The following is a 17,141-nucleotide window of genomic DNA, read 5'->3' on the forward strand; positions in this document are numbered from 1 at the left end:
GAATGTAAACAACCTTAAAAGGTACTATTATTAATCGAATCTTTTCTTTGATCAATATGCCAATTTATTATATAAGGTTTTTGGATAAGTGTTTAAACTTAAATCCAATCATGCCCGAAGTCCTCGGACCAAATGATTTGGGTTAGTTAACACTTCGTTACAATTCTCTTAAGTGTTTAAACTTAAATCCAATTAGGCCTGAAGACCTCGAATGTAAACAACCTTAAAAGGTACTATTATTAATCGAATCTTTTCTTTGATCAATATGCCAATTTATTATATAAGGTTTTTGGATAAGTGTTTAAACTTAAATCCAATCATGCCCGAAGTCCTCGGACCAAATGATTTGGGTTAGTTAACACTTCGTTACAATTCTCTTAAGTGTTTAAACTTAAATCCAATTAGGCCTGAAGACCTCGAATGTAAACAACCTTAAAAGGTACTATTATTAATCGAATCTTTTCTTTGATCAATATGCCAATTTATTATATAAGGTTTTTGGATAAGTGTCTAAACTTAAATCCAATCATGCCCGAAGTCCTCGGACCAAATGATTTGGGTTAGTTAACACTTCGTTACAATTCTCTTAAGTGTTTAAACTTAAATCCAATCAGGCCTGAAGTCCTCGAATCAGATGATTTGGGTTAGTTAACACTCTTTTACAATTCTATTAAGTGTTTAAACTTAAATGCAATCATGCCTGAAGTCCTCGGACCAAATGGTTTGGGTTAGTTAACACTCCGTTACAATTCTCTTAAGTGCTTAAACTTAAATTCAATCATGCCTGAAGTCCTCGAATCAGATGATTTGGGTTAGTTAACACTCCGTTACAATTCTTTTAAGTGTTTAAACTTAAATCCAATCATGCTTGAAGTCCTCAGACTAGATGATTTGGGTTAGTTAACACTCCGTTACAATTCTCTTAAGTGCTTAAACTTAAATTCAATCATGCCTGAAGTCCTCGGACCAAATGATTTGGGTTAGTTAACACTTCGTTACAATTCTCTTAAGTGTTTAAACTTAAATCCAATCAGGCCTGAAGTCCTTGAATCAGATGATTTGGGTTAGTTAACACTCCGTTACAATTCTTTTAAGTGTTTAAACTTAAATCCAATCATGCTTGAAGTCCTCAGACTAGATGATTTGAGTTAGTTAACACCCCCTTTGTACTTCTCCTAAGTGTTTAAACTTAAATCCAATCATGCCTAAAGTCTTCGGACTAGATGATTTGGGTTAGTTAACACCCCCTTGTTATTCTCCTAAGTGTTTAAACTTAAATCCAGTCATGCCTAAAGCTCTCGGACCGGATGATTTGGACTAGTTAACACTCCCTTACAATTTTCCTAAGTATTTAAACTTAAGTATTTGAATAAATTTTTGCTTATGATAAACTTCCTCGGCCACGCACTCAAGGAAAAGTTAGTGTTCAATAGTATTCTTCGCAAATATTCGAAAAAACCTGTGAAACCTTCATATCATTCAGTGCCTTTATTGTTTGTTAATAATTCTTATACAACCTGGTTCTTCTAGTATTTGAGTAAATTTTCTGCATCATTAATATGATACCATTGTTAAGTCTGCCTATGTTATATTAACTACAAGTCAACCATTTGCAATAATAATAAATTTCATAACATATACAACGAAGACAAAAAATAAAAGAACAATTTTGATTGATTAAAAAGAAAGTACATTGCAATCCCTTGCTTTTTTTTTTTTTTTTAAAAAGCTAATACAAGTACGAAATAAAAATTCTTAGACATCTAAGTCTTCGTCTGAGGAGCCAAAGGGTCAGCTGTCTGGCTAGGCCGAGCAACAACAGTGTCTAGGGCTTGATCTTTAACTTCAGGAGGAGTTCACTTCTTCTTCAAATCTTTACTTTTTTCCTGAACACCCTTAGATTGCTTACCCATACCATCACCCTGACCAGACTCTTTGGTAGCTTCAATAGGAGCAGGAGGGGTCTGGTCGACTGAAGGCTACTCCAAGGGCTCTGAGAGTTCGCAAATGTCAGGGTGATAATAAATACTCTCAGACTACCTTAAGTCAGACTCTGGAGGGACCCCAGTAGCGTCGAGGGCTTTGTCCCAAGTCATATCACAGTATTCTCTACAGACCTTCGCGAACTCCTCAGTAAGTCTGACTTGGGTCTCCTCCACCCTGAGCGTATAGGCTGCCTGCCTTTCAGCCTCGACTGCCTCCTTGGCCAACCAAGCACTATTCTCGGCCAATTGGGCAGCTTCCTTGGCATTCTGCAGCTCAGCACGAAAACCTTTGACCAATTCTCTCTTTGTCTCTAGATTGATCTCAGTCATGAGCAACTGCTTGCGTTGGTCTTTGGCCTGCTTTTCAGCGGTCTTCAGGCTAGCATCAAGATTATTCCTTTGGCTGGTTATTTCTTTCAGTTGCTCGGACAGCCGAGAATAATCTTCCCTCAGATTACCCAGAGACTTTTCAACCTCAGACCGAGTGTGGGCCTCAGCCTGGGCTTCATTATAAGTCCTTTTATTCCACTTTTTGGCCACATAAACCTGCTGGATAATCTACCTAGTAGAATGAAAAATTTCAGTATAAAGCAAAGAAAAAGGAATGAATAAAAAAGATCAGTATCTTAATTGAAGAAGTGGATTAATTCACTTACCATGGCTAAATCCCTTTTAAGGGATAAGGAGAGTTCATATTGGTTGAAGCGCCTATAAGACTCCATGTCCTTCGGAAGGAGAAATGGCTGCTCTAGGGTTTCAGTAACTAAACCTGCCCTCCTTCCGTGATAATTTCTGAGGGAGGTATCCCAGGAGATGGGAGCACCGTCCAGTTCCAACTTAGGGGACCAAGTGCGTGGTCCTTGGCGCACCTCAGTAACAAAAGGGTCATCTCTACTATCAGTAGATGAACCCCTTTTACGCCGTTGGTCCTTGACCACCTTCTGTTGCTTGGTTCCTTTTGGAGGTGCCACCTCCCTTTCTTCAGTATCTGTGAGGGGCCTTTTCTTCTTCAGATCTGGCAATGGCTGTAGGCCGAGATCTGAAGGTACCTGAGGAGGTGGTGGAGGAAGGCTGATGGTTGAGACGTACCAGTCCCTTTGGCCTCAGGCATCTTTTTCCTGGCCTTCATTAAATCCCTTAGGCTTGCCATGTCCCCCTCTTCTTCCGAAGAATCATCTGGAAGGGTAGTAATCAAAACTGGTTTGCGAACACTAGATTGCTTATCAATTTCCTCCTCAGCGTCCGAAACTTGAATGACTGGAACCCCTCCTGAAGCCTCTTCTTCAAATTTGAACTTATCAATCTGCTCCTCAAGTGAAGAAGTTGAGGAAGCAACCCTTTCACCAACTACTACTGGTTCGAGGGGAACCTACTGAACCGGCTGGATGAGTAATGGTACCACCTGCGGATTTAGATGTGGCATGGGGGCAAGATCGAACGGTGCTAGAAAATTACGCCGAGAGACGTCTATTCGGTTAATCCGATAGTCTCCTTGCGTTATAGCGTTGCCGACCAGCTAAAAATCACTCGATTTTGGTGTGTAACCGAGAATAAGATGGGCAGCCCAAAGTTGTCCGTCTTCACTTACGAAAATCTCTGATCTCAGTAGATAGTTGAGTGCGTCAGTATTAGTCAGGCTGGGCCGAAGAGCAACTTGCCTTTTATCTGTTAACATCACAACGAAATTAACAATAATCAGAAACTCAAAGATGCTAATATGGAGAAAAGAAAAATAATGTTAAGCGATAAGTAGCCTAAGTCTATTGTTAGGAAACCTAAATTTGGGTTATTCCACCTGGCTCTCCTGGTTGGGTTAGGGCAATGAAGACCGTCATGCCATGCGCCCGAGACGATTAGATAGTCGTCTTTCATCCCCTTATTAGACTTAGGTAGGCGGGAAATGAGCTTAACGATGTTGGATCGGGATTTAAGATAATATCCCGCTCCCTTTTGGCTATGACATTCGTACATATGTACTACGTTAAGCCAGGTGAGCCCCAGTCCTAAATGACGATTCAAAGCGTCAATTGCCTCTAAGATCCTAAACATATTAGGTGCGCATTGATAAGGAGAAAGCCTATGGTTACGAAGATAATTTTTAGTAACCAGGCCCATAGGGAGAGACATTCCTCATTCTATGAATGCTATCATAGGGATTACGACTTCTCCCTCTCTTCGGTCAAATAATATCTTTTCTGGGGGACAATACCTCAGGTTTACTCCCTGTGGTATGCCATATGTTTCCTTAAATGCCTCTATTAAGGCAGGACTATCTACCAGGTACTGAAATTTACCCATTTTTGGTTAAATAGAGAGAGACACAGATTAGTAACTGAGAAATGAGAATTTGAGGGCCAAGAACGTTGGCCGAGAGGAAAATGAAGGGTTCGAGGAGATTAAAACTTACACAAACAGGGTTGGGGAGTGATCCTTAAATCCTTGGAAGGATTTGCGTGAATTTTTGCAAAAATGAGATGGATGATTTGAAAAAGTTGATGAGCTTGAACGTTTAGGTTTGCTGGAGAGTAAGAAATCGCAAAGTAAAAGAGAGAGAGTCTTCTTTGAGGCTTTATATAGGGGCCAGAAAGTGGGTGGGAGTTATCCCGCCCAAATTTTGAGGAAAAACATCATCCATAGGATCGATGATCCACCGTTGGATGCAAGAGACAAAATGCCGCCTGGAGCAATTAATACCACTTCGTAAATACCGAAACAACAGCGGCAATGATGAAGAGCCTAGATCTATGCTCACGCACGTGCAAACTCAGGTATTCTTTGCATTTTTATCTTTTGTTTTTTGTAACAAATCAAAATCCTATTTTTTCTCCTCGAATGCGAGGGAAAAATTAAAATTTTGAGGGGCTATTGTGGGGATAAAAGCCCAAATTTATGTATTGGGCCTAAGGCCCTATTTGAAAACTAAAAGTTTGTTCGAAGAGAAATAGACGATTGAGAAAGACCCCAGGTGGGGGAGATATACTTGGAAATGATCGAGAAACATAGTCCGAAGAGAACAGAGAAATATCTAAAGAAAAAGCTGCTAACACCGCATTAAATGCACTGCAGTGACTTTTCTTGCCGTATTAATGTGGAAGAGACCTCTGAACAGTACAATCCCAACTACCGCCACTCTTCAGAGCAATTACCATGGATCCTCTGTAGTGGGTGTTACAAGATACCTCCACTCTTCACCTCCCCCTTGCGCACGTATCTAGCCTAATATCTGAGTCAATACATTTTAGCCCATTAATCACCACAATTAAAAAGAATAAAAAAGTCTCTCTCCTTTTCAATGTGGGATTAAACATTTTCACTAACTCCTCATCTCCCATATTTACTCTCATATCTTTTCATTTATGTTATTACATTTATTCATTTTATTTATTTAATATTAAAAATGCTCCAACAGTATATATAATAGAAATTGTTGAAATAATAAATGAATTTGCAATACACAAAATGAACTGTTTAAAAAAATTGTTGATTTTCAGTTAATTAGTATAAATTTATTGCTCCATATTAGAGTTGCATTATGCAGTTTATTTTGAGTTTGAAAGTCAATCTGAAATATTGTGTTTTGCTCTTCTATTTAGTTTTTTCTGATGTTATTATATTATGTTGTTTGTGTTTTGGTTTACTCAGTTTTCAATGTAGTTTAAGAGTTATCATAGTTTCAAAATCCAATTATTAAACATACATAGATATGGATATATGATTTTGTAGTAAGTTTTGAAGGTATTTTATAGTTGTACGAAAAATTGCTTCCCTATATGTATGATTTAAAAAAATAAAAGTCTTATTTCATATGAAGATTGTAGATTAAATTATTAACCAATATCCATTTGTTTGCATTTTTTTTTCACCACAAAGAAATGTATGATCATTTTATTCAAATCTCAGGACATACGTATGCCTGTGACACTAAAAGACCCCATGATAAGGCCAAGTGATAGACTCTCATGTTTCGTTGTTAAACACAGCTCATAACAAAACATTATATTTTAGAAGGAAAAATATGTTCCATAATACTCAAAGTAACACTAATGATTATGTTCAAATTACATATCATTTTGGATCATATCATACAAGCTCTACTACAGACTAAATGGTTAATATATTCACACCCAAGCAACTTACTTTATATGGTGGACAAAAAATTGTTTTCAAAACTCTATCTTGATGAAATTTTGTAGGGCTAATATTACTTGTATTACTTTAATTTTATTTTAGTAAGTTATAGATAAACATGACCAATCAAATGAAACTCTCTAATATTTCAAACGGTAATATATATATATATATATTTATTTATTTATCCTATAGAATTCATCCTACTACAGACTCAATGGTTAATATATTCACACCCGAGCAACTTACTTTATATGGTGGACAAAAAATTGTTTTCAAAACTCTATTTTGATGAAATTTTGTAGGGCTAATATTATTTGTATTACTTTAATTTTATTTTAATAAGTTATAGATAAACATGACCAATCAAATGAAACTCTCTAATATTTCAAATGGTAATGTTAGTATCCACACATATTTATGTGACGAGGATTCCAAATCATAGCAAAAAAAACGTTAAATCCAAATAAAACAACTAACCACTTGATGTTTTACAGAGCTTTAATATCTATAAATAGTAAGTAAGCATAAAAATTTAGTAACATCTTTTAGATTACCTCAAAAAGTGATGATAATAGGTTTTAAAACGGCACTACTAAGTTCAAAATGCAACTTATTTGCATATGACACAACTAAAATTCTTTTATTTTATTAATAACACCACTTACACAAACTTATTCGACAAAAGAATGAAGTAACCTTGAATATATAACCTAGTCTAGAACTTGACTCATATTCAAAATAAAATTAAATAAACTCATCTTTAAATTCTTAATATTTGACTATATTTGACTCCTTTAGGACCCTAATTGTGAGTTCTAATTAGCTAAACTAGTAAAGTCTCTTGTCGTCGAATAAGAGATTTTAGATTTTATATCTACCTACACCAAAAATCAATTGGTATTTTGGTATGATGATAAAGGGCAATCATCACAAGCGGATGCAAACTCCCTCTTAATATATATATATATATATAAAGACCCTAATTTAGGCTGAGTTTGTCATTGGCTGAAAAATGCAACTTTTTTCACTATTTAGTTTATTTTTGTTACTATTTATGGGTCTCATTATACTTTTTGGTACTATTTATGAGTCCCACTGTACCATTTCAACTAGATTTTAGCTTTATCTACAATAATTTTAGCACAAAATTTTTAGTTTTAGCAAAATAAATTATTCCTAAACTCTTAGGTTGAGTTTGGCATTAGCTTAAAAAGCTAAATTTTTTTACTATTTAGCTTATTTTTGCTACTATTTATGGGTCTCATTACCCTTTTTGGTACTATTTATGAGTCTCATTGTATTATTTCAACTACCTTTTAACTTTATCTACAATACTTCTAGTAAAAAAATTTCAGTTTTAGCTAAATAAAATGTTCTCAAATAGACTCTTAATTTCCCTTATTTCCCCTTCTCTCCACAAAATAGATAGGATAAATTCTACTAATATACCCGAGATTTGAGCTAATGCCAACCAGGTTCATAACTTTTCAAAATTAGCCAATTTGATCCCTAAAGCTAACTTTTAGTCCCTAAACGGTTAGTTATTTTTTCTCAATTGTTTTAGGGACTAAATTGACTTTATGGATTGTATTGGTTAGTTTTGAAAAAGTTTTGAACTCAGTTGGTATTAGTCCAAGCCTCAAAATATGTTAATTAGAATTTTCCCAAATAAATACTAACCAGATAGATAAGACTGTTTGTGCAAATAATTTTGAGCTTAGGCGTAGATTGGTAAATATTTTCTTAAGAAACCCATACTGTTGAAAACCACAAATTGCCCCAAAACCCAAACCTAAAACCCTGAACAGTGAAAAACCCCATTGCCATTTTTCTTTGTGTTTGAACTTTGTAGAGAAGAAACAATGGAATGAAGGCAAGCAAAACAAAACAAGGTGACTGAGATAGATAGATTGATTGACGCCAATGTTTGCTGCGAGGACTCTTCAGAGGCATTCCGTCAAGACCCTCTTCTCTCTTCTCCAATCCAATCCCTCCAAGTATGCTCTCTCTCTCTTCCCGTTTGTTTGACTAAAAAAAGTTAGGGAAAATAAACGAGAAATGAAAAGGATAAGTGGGTTTTATGGTTTTCACCTCCATTGTGCCAATTGGGGTGTTCTAGGCTAAGCCTTATAGTGAGGATTTTTGCTGTTTCGGGTTCCAAATAATAAACCCTTTTGTGATCCAGTTTTAAATGTCTCATCTTTCATAGTTTTTATGTAGAAAGCAATCAAATTTAGATTATTTTTCTCCTTATTTTTCTGGGTTTTCATCCATTTGCTTCAATCTGATTCGAAGTAGCAAAAATGATATGTCTTTTATTTTTTTATTTTATTCTCTCTAGAGCGCCCAGTAACCAAATAGAATGATAATGAGATGTGATTTAATTTCTATTTAATCATTTATTTATTTTTATTTTTTAAATTTCTCTTTCATTCATCTATAGGGTATTGCTTTAATGTGGTTTAATTTTGGACAGCTCTGCTTTCTTGCTTATATGTTTTGGTTTTCTCATGCCTCAGATAATGAAAAATGTAAGAAACCAATGGTTCAATCCCCTTTTCTTTCCTACATTTGTTCAGAAAGCAAAGAGAATCTAGTTTCACTCTGTTTGGTTTCTTGGGTTTTTATTATTTTTTATGATCTGGTTTTAAATGAGAGGATTAAGCTCAGTTGGTGGGTGAATGATGAATTTGAACTCAAGAGCTTGTTGTTCAATTTATGAGCAAGTCCAATTTGATACTTCTGGTTTTTGCATAAGATTTATTCTGATATAAATTGTACCTAATATTCAGAAATCTCGTGTTTTTAAGAGATGTTTTGCCACATCCCATCTCAAGCAATGTGACTCAGCCTACTATTCCAAGTGAAGATAGTCTTTTATTTTCTTCACATGCATCATTGGATCCCTTCAAGGGGTGGTTCCGGTCTATGTCAACTTCGAAAGGGAGAAGCATGCGAAGCAAAGTGGAGAAGCGGATGCAAAGAGAGTCTGGTAAAACCCTAAGGGAGAAGCGGAGAGCACAAAAATTAAAGAAGAAGCTAATGACTGAGGAGGAGAGGCTTGTTTACAACCTCAAAAGAGTATGTTATCTAGCCCTTATGATCAATGATGAGATATGGAATGTAACAATGTCTATCCCCTTTTTTTTTTCTTTCTCTAAATTTTGATTGCAACAATTGGCTTCTAGATTTCTCTTAATTGTTTTACTTGGTGTATTGGATTGCCCTTTTATCAATCAATGTCATTGGGTATAAGATACTGGGGAGTTATCTGTTGGTATTGACAGATATTTTTTATTGGCATATATGTAATAAAGGATACAAATGCTTGGGACTTGTAGATCAACTGTTGTGTTGTCATTGCCATTAAGGTGTTGTCAACTGTTTAGCTTGTCTATAATTACTATGAAAATGTCATTTTGGGAGAATGGCTTCTGATGCAGGAAGTGCAAAGACATTTTTATTTCAATTTAGTTTTATTTAATTTTTGAAAATCATGCCCTTATGGTGCATGAAATGACAAAACTTGATGAATTGAAAAGGTTCAATACATTGGTGTTTTATGAGGATCAAGATACGGCTGTAACCTTTGCAATGCTATTTCACCCCTTAGTTTTGTCATCTCAAACAAATTTAATGATATGCTGGAACAGAAAATTTCTTGTTCTTAGTACAATTGAAGGTATCTAAGAGTTGAAGCAAGTATTAAATGCAAGAGTGCTTATCCTTAAACATTTTAAAAGTCACAGGTTAAGATGCTTCCAATCAGGGGAGAATGATGCAGAAAGCATGAAGACAATTTTATTTAATTTTGAAAATCAACTGTATTTTTATTGGTCAATTGGATTTTATTTTAGGTCTTATTAGTTAATTTGGTTATATAGTATTTTAGTTAATTTCCTAGAGTCAAGGATATTTTTGTAATTCAGTAATTTGGCTTTCTTAAGTCAATTAAACTAGGGTTAAGTCATATGCATACATCAGCACACTATTGTACTCCAATGGATGCAAATTCACAATTCATTCAATTTTAATGAAATTCTCACTTCTCAATGGTTTGGTGCTGATTCCTAGGTTTTGATTTCTTTTCTTGGTGCTGAGTCCAAGGTTATTTAATTTTTTTTATTCTTTAATTTCAGTGTTGCATTAGTTTTGGTTTTGTCCTGCGCCACCTTCCAATTTTAGGGTAATATCATTGCAGTTTTTAATCATTTTTCCCTATTTTCTCAGCTTATAACATCTTATTGGCTTATTGTAATCATCAGATTGACAATCCTCCACTATCTAACTAATGCAGGCCAAGAAAAAAGTGGCATTGCTCCTTCAGAAGCTCAAGAAATACGAGCTGCCAGAGTTGCCACCCCCTCGTCATGACCCTGAGCTATTGACTCCTGAACAGCTTCAGGCATTTAAAAAAATTGGCTTCAGAAATAAAAATTATGTACCTGTAGGTGTTCGTGGAGTTTTTGGTGGAGTTGTCCAAAATATGCATCTCCACTGGAAGTTTCATGAAACTGTGCAAGTTTGTTGTGACAACTTCCCCAAAGAAAAAATAAAAGAAATGGCAACCATGATTGCAAGACTGAGTGGTGGTATTGTTGTAAATATTCATAATGTGAAAACAATCATCATGTTTCGTGGCAGAAACTATCGCCAACCCAAAATTTTGATACCTATCAACACCCTTACAAAGAGGAAGGTGGGTACCATATTCATGTTCTATTCTGTAATCTTTTTCATTTCAAATCATATCATGCTTATCTTTTCCCCCTTCATTTTTGGGCATGAGTCTAGTAGAATAAAGTAGAATGCCGTTATTTGTAATTTTGGGGCAAAACCAGGTAGACTACAGGGCAAATGTCTGTTTGCACTGCTTTTCAGTTTGCAGGAGGGGTAGCATTCGAGGTACATGAAACATGTACCTTTGAGACTTTGAAAATGTAAATAACAACTGAACCCTAGAAAACTATTATCATTTTCATCAAGCCCCCAACTGCAGCCTTGGTTTGATGAACCTGCCTTAAGCTCCCAATTCAGTAGAAGAATACAAATAAAGAAACCAACCGAGTGACGCTTTTCATGTTCTACATTGTGAAAAGCTTGCTCTTTGTAATGCATATGACCTCCAGCCAAAAATTTTCTGGGTAAAGTGCATCAGTGCCAATCATACATTGAATTAGGATGGGATGGTATCTTTTGTACTACTATTGTTGGTAAAAAAAAGAAGGGGGGGGGGGGTGGTGGTCTCTGGACCGAGTTTGTTCTGCAAAATAACTTGCTTGTCTTTAAATGCAGGCATTATTCAAGGCAAGATTTGAACAAGCTCTTGAATCTCAGAAGCTAAACATAAAGAAGTTAGAACAGCAGCTCCGGCGAATGGGGGTAAATCCTGAGGATCCAGTTGCCATGGCCAGCATTCAGAGAGTTGCGTCTACATTCTTCAATGCAATTGACAGGCAGGAAGGAAGTCCTTATGTCTTCCGGGAGGATAAACTGCAAGTAATGGAACCTATTAAAAACTTTGAAGAGTCAGAACCCCCTGATGATAGTGACCAGGAGGAGTTAGACAGATTCATAGCTGAGATAGAGGATGCAGCGGATAAAGAATGGGTTGCTGAAGAAGAAGCAGAGAAAGAAGAGCTTAGCAAAATTAGGTATTGGAACAGAGCAGACTTTGAAGGGAGGTTCAGGGGATCTGAAACACATAGGGATCGCAACTCTTATGATGATGATGATGAGGTCAAACAGGCAAGAGGGTGGAGAGATGCACGTGACAAGCAGAGGGCTAATGATAGAGATGGTGAAGACAATGATATTTCCGGTGGTGATGATGAATGGGATTCTAATGATGTGAGGACTGCTAGTGATCTTGAGAGTGATGCTGATGATTCTGATGAAGTTCATGAAAAGTTCAAGTCTTCTAGAGCAAACAGGTGGAAGGAGGATAAGATTCTCAGGGCCAAAAATAATGACAATTCTAAGAGAAATCCTATAGCTAATTTTAGAAAACAGGCTACTGAGGAAGATTCTGATTCAGTAAACACGTTGAGTGATACTGAAAATGCAATGTGGCAATCAGATGTGGAGGAAGAACCCAACTCAGAAGCTTCAAGAGCAGCTACTTATAATTACAGAAGCAGCAGTGATGAGGAAGACAATTTATATCACGTTATGGGAGATGAGAAGAATGGGGTGAATCAACAGGAGAGTGATGCTGATGATTCAGATGAAACTCACGTTAGATTCAAGGGATCAAGAGTTGCGCAGTGGAAGCATAATAGGATTGGCAGATCCAATAATGATTCATATTTTGAGACAAAAACTGAAGCTAAGTTCAGTGGAAATATGGCTGAGGAAGATTCTGGATCAGAAGAAATGTTTAGCGATTTGGAAAATGCAATGTGGGAGTCAGATGCTGAGGGCGACTCAAGTGCATCAACAGCTGGAAGACATGATTACAGGAGCAGTGGTGATGAGGAAGATCATCATCCGATGAAGGCTAAGGATTATGGGGTTGATAATAAAAAGTCGAGGACGCGAAAAGAATTGGATGAGGCTTGGGATAGTGATTAAATCTCTCATTGCTGAGCACTGTCCCTCGGAGATTGTTTTGATGATAAAAAGAACTCAGATTAATATGATGGTGCAGTGAATTTTTATTCTTTTGGTGCGATTTGTACTCTGTTCTTTGTTAAAGAAATCAATACTAAAGTGCAGCATTTTGTAAAAGAAAAAATAGTTGTGGCTCTAGAGTTATTGTTTGTAACATGGATTTGGCTTGCATCCATGCCTTTGCACATTGGCTGCAAGATGCATACTTGGTGTGGTTATGAGCAAATGCACTGCATGCTAGCTGGACCCTTGTAAAATTTTCATCTTAAACATCCCAGGGAAATGAAAATAATTGATGTATTTTACTTAACATTTACAATGAGAAGCAGCAGGTAAAACCACTCCCACGTTCTTCCATAATTCATTCCCCCAGGGACAAACTACCTTAACCCCCTGAAATATAAGTAAGGATTTGGAAGCTCAAAAGCAAGAATAACTGCAGTTTTCTAGGATTTTGCTAGATGACATGCGCATTGTTTACTTGTTTGCTGTACATTGATTCAATGTCAGAATGAAACTCACTTCACTGTTGTTATTAGGGAGAGTAGTGGAAACGAGTTGAGTCTAATTGAACTGAGACTTAGTGACTATTAAAAGTTTTGGACTGTTCATCTAATTTTATTTTGAAAAGCTTGTAACTAAACTAGATTAGATTGCATTTTTTTTTTTGGGGGGGTCAAACAAGTTCAAACTTTTTTCACAAGATACTTGATTAATTTAATTCTTTTTTTCATATATAATAAACACTATAGCTTCAATTTTTTTTTTTTTTTTTACTTTACAAATCTATGCTAATAACTAATAGCTAAATTAGAGTTAAAATTATATTATTTGAGTTAACTAGATAGAATAAATTTCGTTTATAAATATATAAAAATCACATTCACCAAACTTACATTGTTAAGAAATTATATACAATTTTTACTACGAAATTGACTATTTATATTATGAATAAATAATAAATGATAATTTGATATTTTATGAACTTATTTACTAAGTTACACAATCTAATCTTGAAGGTGCGTTTGTGTAGCATCTGCGACTGCTTTTGTGTAGATTGTTTTTTTTTTTTTGGTTGGTCTGTGACATTGTTAATGGACCAACCAAGCGATAAAAACGCGTGAATGGTAATTTGCAGCAATAAAAAATATTTTTCTACAGTATTTTCAGCAATAAGTTTTTAGTTTTCAACAAAATAAGCGATATTCAAATGCACACTAAGTCTATATAAGTATTTTTTTTTATAGATACATATAAACATATAATATTGTATGTAAATCTAGTCTTATTCTTATGAGCATATATTATAATCATAAAATTATGTTTGAGCTCACTTTGTTTAGTAGTCAAATCCAAATTTAGCCTTGAGCTTGGGTCATTTGTTGAATAAAAGAACAAAAATATTTTTCCCCCCAAGTTAAGCTCAAATTGAGCATTGATAGTTCTGTTTATTTATAGTCCTAGATGAAATTTACCAAGATAATAAGAAATATTCTTATGGGTCTTAGGCACAATAACTTAGGAGTAATAAGTTAAGATTTCCAATTAAATTCAAATGTATAGATGCATCGAATTTAATTGTCCTTCAAAAAGATAACACTATTTGTATTTTATTAATTAAGGCAATTAGGTGTTCGAATTTAATTGGGAAACTACATAGTCTTAACATACTCTTATCTAGTATGTAATGATTATGAATCTAAATGCAACTATATCTCAGCAAAAACTTCCAAAACTATTCCAATCAAGCTTTGATGGCTTCTTTTTTGGCAGGGTGAGGGGAAAGGGGTGTGTTCACCAATGACCATGCCTTTTTTTGATACCAACTAAGGAAGATATAGAGTTTATCAAGATTATAAAAAAGTTGGATCAACCCAACTATGGTGTAATGGCATTCAGATTGCCAATTTTGCAGCAACATAAACAAAATCAAGAACACATTTAGGGACAACTAACAGATTACAAACAAGTCCACTTTGATACAAAAACTCCATATCAGCGATCAAGGATCTCTCCTGCCAAGCTGGATTCTTAAACTTGTTTAAAAGTTGGACTAGATTCTTGTTGTTGATCAAAAAAGGAATCCTATAAAATCCGTAGTTTTTGGCTGTGATGATTGCTTCCATCAAGGCCTCCTGTACAGCCCCATTTGTTGAACCAATGACCATACCTAATCCAACCTAAAGTGTCAAGTTGATTATTCGTTGGTTCATAAATTGGGTTGGGCTCCTTTTTTAAGCTTAGGATGGATCAGTTCCTGTTGGCAAAAGTTTCAACCCACAACCAACCTAGCACATGCTACATTTTTAAAATTATGTATTTTATTTATTTATTTGAATTTTAAGACTTTCCTTAACTTTGTTAATTTAATTTAGGCAAAAACACCATTTTGGTTCCTACATTTTGGTGTTATAATCAATTTAGTCCTTATTTTTTGGTAATAGTCAATTTGTTTCCTGTTATTTTCAATTTGCAATCAATTTGGTCTCTACCGTTAACTCACTAACAGAAAATGTATATGTGACAAATGGTTTGCATTATTGGCGCACACATTGCTAAAATAATAATAATATAAAATCAAACAATTGAACATTATAAAAGCCATGTAAGCATTTTAATGAAAAATAAAAATCCATGCCAGCCAAAGAAATTCTAAAAAAAATTAATTGAAAGAAAACAAATAAAGAAAGTGAATTAAAAAAAAAATTCTTCAATTTCTTTTATTTACTTTCGTATTCTTGCATTTTCTCAATTACCAAACACAATACCCAGCAAACACAGCAATTTGAAACCAAACACTAATCACACAATTATCTACACTCAAATTTTCTTTTCTATTCTTTCTCTTTTCATATATTTCCCAGCAAACCCACTCAGACCTCTCTCTCACAGACTCGCTCTCTTTCTCTTTCTGTCTCTCCGTCTCTTTTCTACACTCAATCCTTATTCTTCTGAAGATTGCGTTGTAAATTTTGGTATAAAAACCAGTAGAACACTCTTCAATATAATCATCAAAAAATTATCCCAAATTTGTCCACAGAGTTCAGGATTTCCTTAATCAAATCTACACTTATCCATTGCTTATTTTTGTGTTTCTTTTGTCCTCATTCACTTGCTAGCCACCATAGGTAAGGATAATAATATCCTATACGTACTAGCGAAGTGGAATTTGTTAGAGAGGTGAAAGGATTGATATGGTTTGGGTAGGTTGAGATCTTTTCAGTGTTTGTTCATGATTGGTGTTTGTTGAGTTCTATTTGTGTGTTTAATTTGGTAAAGGGTTTCATTATGTTGGGATTTTCAGATTGCTTTATGTTTGGGAGGTAAGAAAGTACAAGAAGAATATAAAAGAAAATGAAAGAAATTGTGGATTTTTTTTAATTCAAAAAATCATTTTTTTTTCTTTCAATTAATTTTATCAATTTTTTTTTTTTTTGTTTTGATGTGGAATTTTCTTTTTTATTAAAATGCTTATATGGCTTTTTAAATATTTAATTATCATTTTTTTTTCTTTCAATTAATTTTATCAATTTTTTTTTTTTTTGTTTTGATGTGGAATTTTCTTTTTTATTAAAATGCTTATATGGCTTTTTAAATATTTAATTGTTTGATTTTATATTATTATAGCCACGTGTGTGCCAACAATGTAAACCGTTTGTCACGTATATAGTTTCTGTTAGCGAGTTAACGGTAGGGACCAAATTGATTGCAAGTTGAAAATAACAGGAACCAAATTAACTGCTACCAAAATATAAGGATCAAAATGACTGTTACACCAAAATGTAGGGACCAAAATAATGTTTTGGTCTTTAATTTATTTTGGTATTTTGAGACTCAATTTGGATGCACTTAGAATGTTATGCTCAATTGTGTAAATGAAAATTATTTATTGAATAATTAATGGGCTTACATAATTGAATAAAAAGTTAAAAACCTCTTTTAAATTATACCTAACAATGGATCAAAAAAAAAAAAAATTATACCTAACAAAATTATCCCAACTTGATGACTTAAATCTAACCCAACTTGACCCTTATGAGTTGGGTTGGGTTTGGTTGCTTTTTAGGGATTTCTCAATCTAAAAGAGATGGGTTTAGATGAAAAAAAATACTTAATATCCAACCTAACCCCAACCATATACAACTCCCACTTAAAGGCCCTTCAACCCATAGATAAAGACAGTTCCTCCCTCACATTAAAGGCAAAACAAATGCAAAGACCAAATAGAGATTTCAAAATAAATTCTGGGCCCAACCCATATTTCCTGGACAAGGAGAAGACCCACTCTGACACGGAAGAGATGGGTTTGGGCCCATGGAAAGGGACTAACTATTAGCTTGTCCTAAAAAAAAAAAATCTTCTCTACATTTTAATGCAAAATGAACTTTATTACTTTATTTCAATAACAAATTA

The 17,141-nt window shown here is 34.7% G+C and overlaps 1 protein-coding gene across 2 annotated transcripts; it reads left to right on the top strand.

Moving 5' to 3' along the window:
* The first annotated feature begins 7,852 nt into the window (after positions 1–7,852).
* LOC112027574 (CRM-domain containing factor CFM9, mitochondrial) lies at positions 7,853–13,038 on the top strand. 2 transcript variants are annotated; one of them, XM_065777999.1, is made up of 4 exons: positions 7,853–8,113; positions 8,927–9,197; positions 10,414–10,815; positions 11,412–13,038. In XM_065777999.1, exons 1-4 carry the CDS (start codon positions 8,040–8,042, stop codon positions 12,687–12,689), a joined length of 2,025 nt encoding a protein of 674 aa, XP_065634071.1. In that variant the 5' UTR covers positions 7,853–8,039; the 3' UTR covers positions 12,690–13,038. The 2 variants fall into 2 exon arrangements, with proteins under 2 accessions (XP_065634071.1, XP_023915991.2); XM_024060223.2 differs by having other exon boundaries at positions 7,855–8,113; positions 8,909–9,197.
* Positions 13,039–17,141: the final 4,103 nt, after the last annotated feature.

This window comes from Quercus suber, unplaced genomic scaffold, assembly GCF_002906115.3.
Source record: "Quercus suber isolate HL8 unplaced genomic scaffold, Cork oak 2.0 scaffold_10, whole genome shotgun sequence".
NCBI lineage: Eukaryota > Viridiplantae > Streptophyta > Magnoliopsida > Fagales > Fagaceae > Quercus > Quercus suber.

Bases quoted from the DNA above. Each gene is read 5' to 3' on its own strand.
- LOC112027574 (XM_024060223.2), top strand. From the start codon at position 8,040: ATGTTTGCTGCGAGGACTCTTCAGAGGCATTCCGTCAAGACCCTCTTC. The intron at 8,114-8,908 runs GTATGCTCTCTC...CCTAATATTCAG, and splicing joins CTCCAATCCAATCCCTCCAA to AAATCTCGTGTTTTTAAGAG. The intron at 10,816-11,411 runs GTGGGTACCATA...CTTTAAATGCAG, and splicing joins ACACCCTTACAAAGAGGAAG to GCATTATTCAAGGCAAGATT.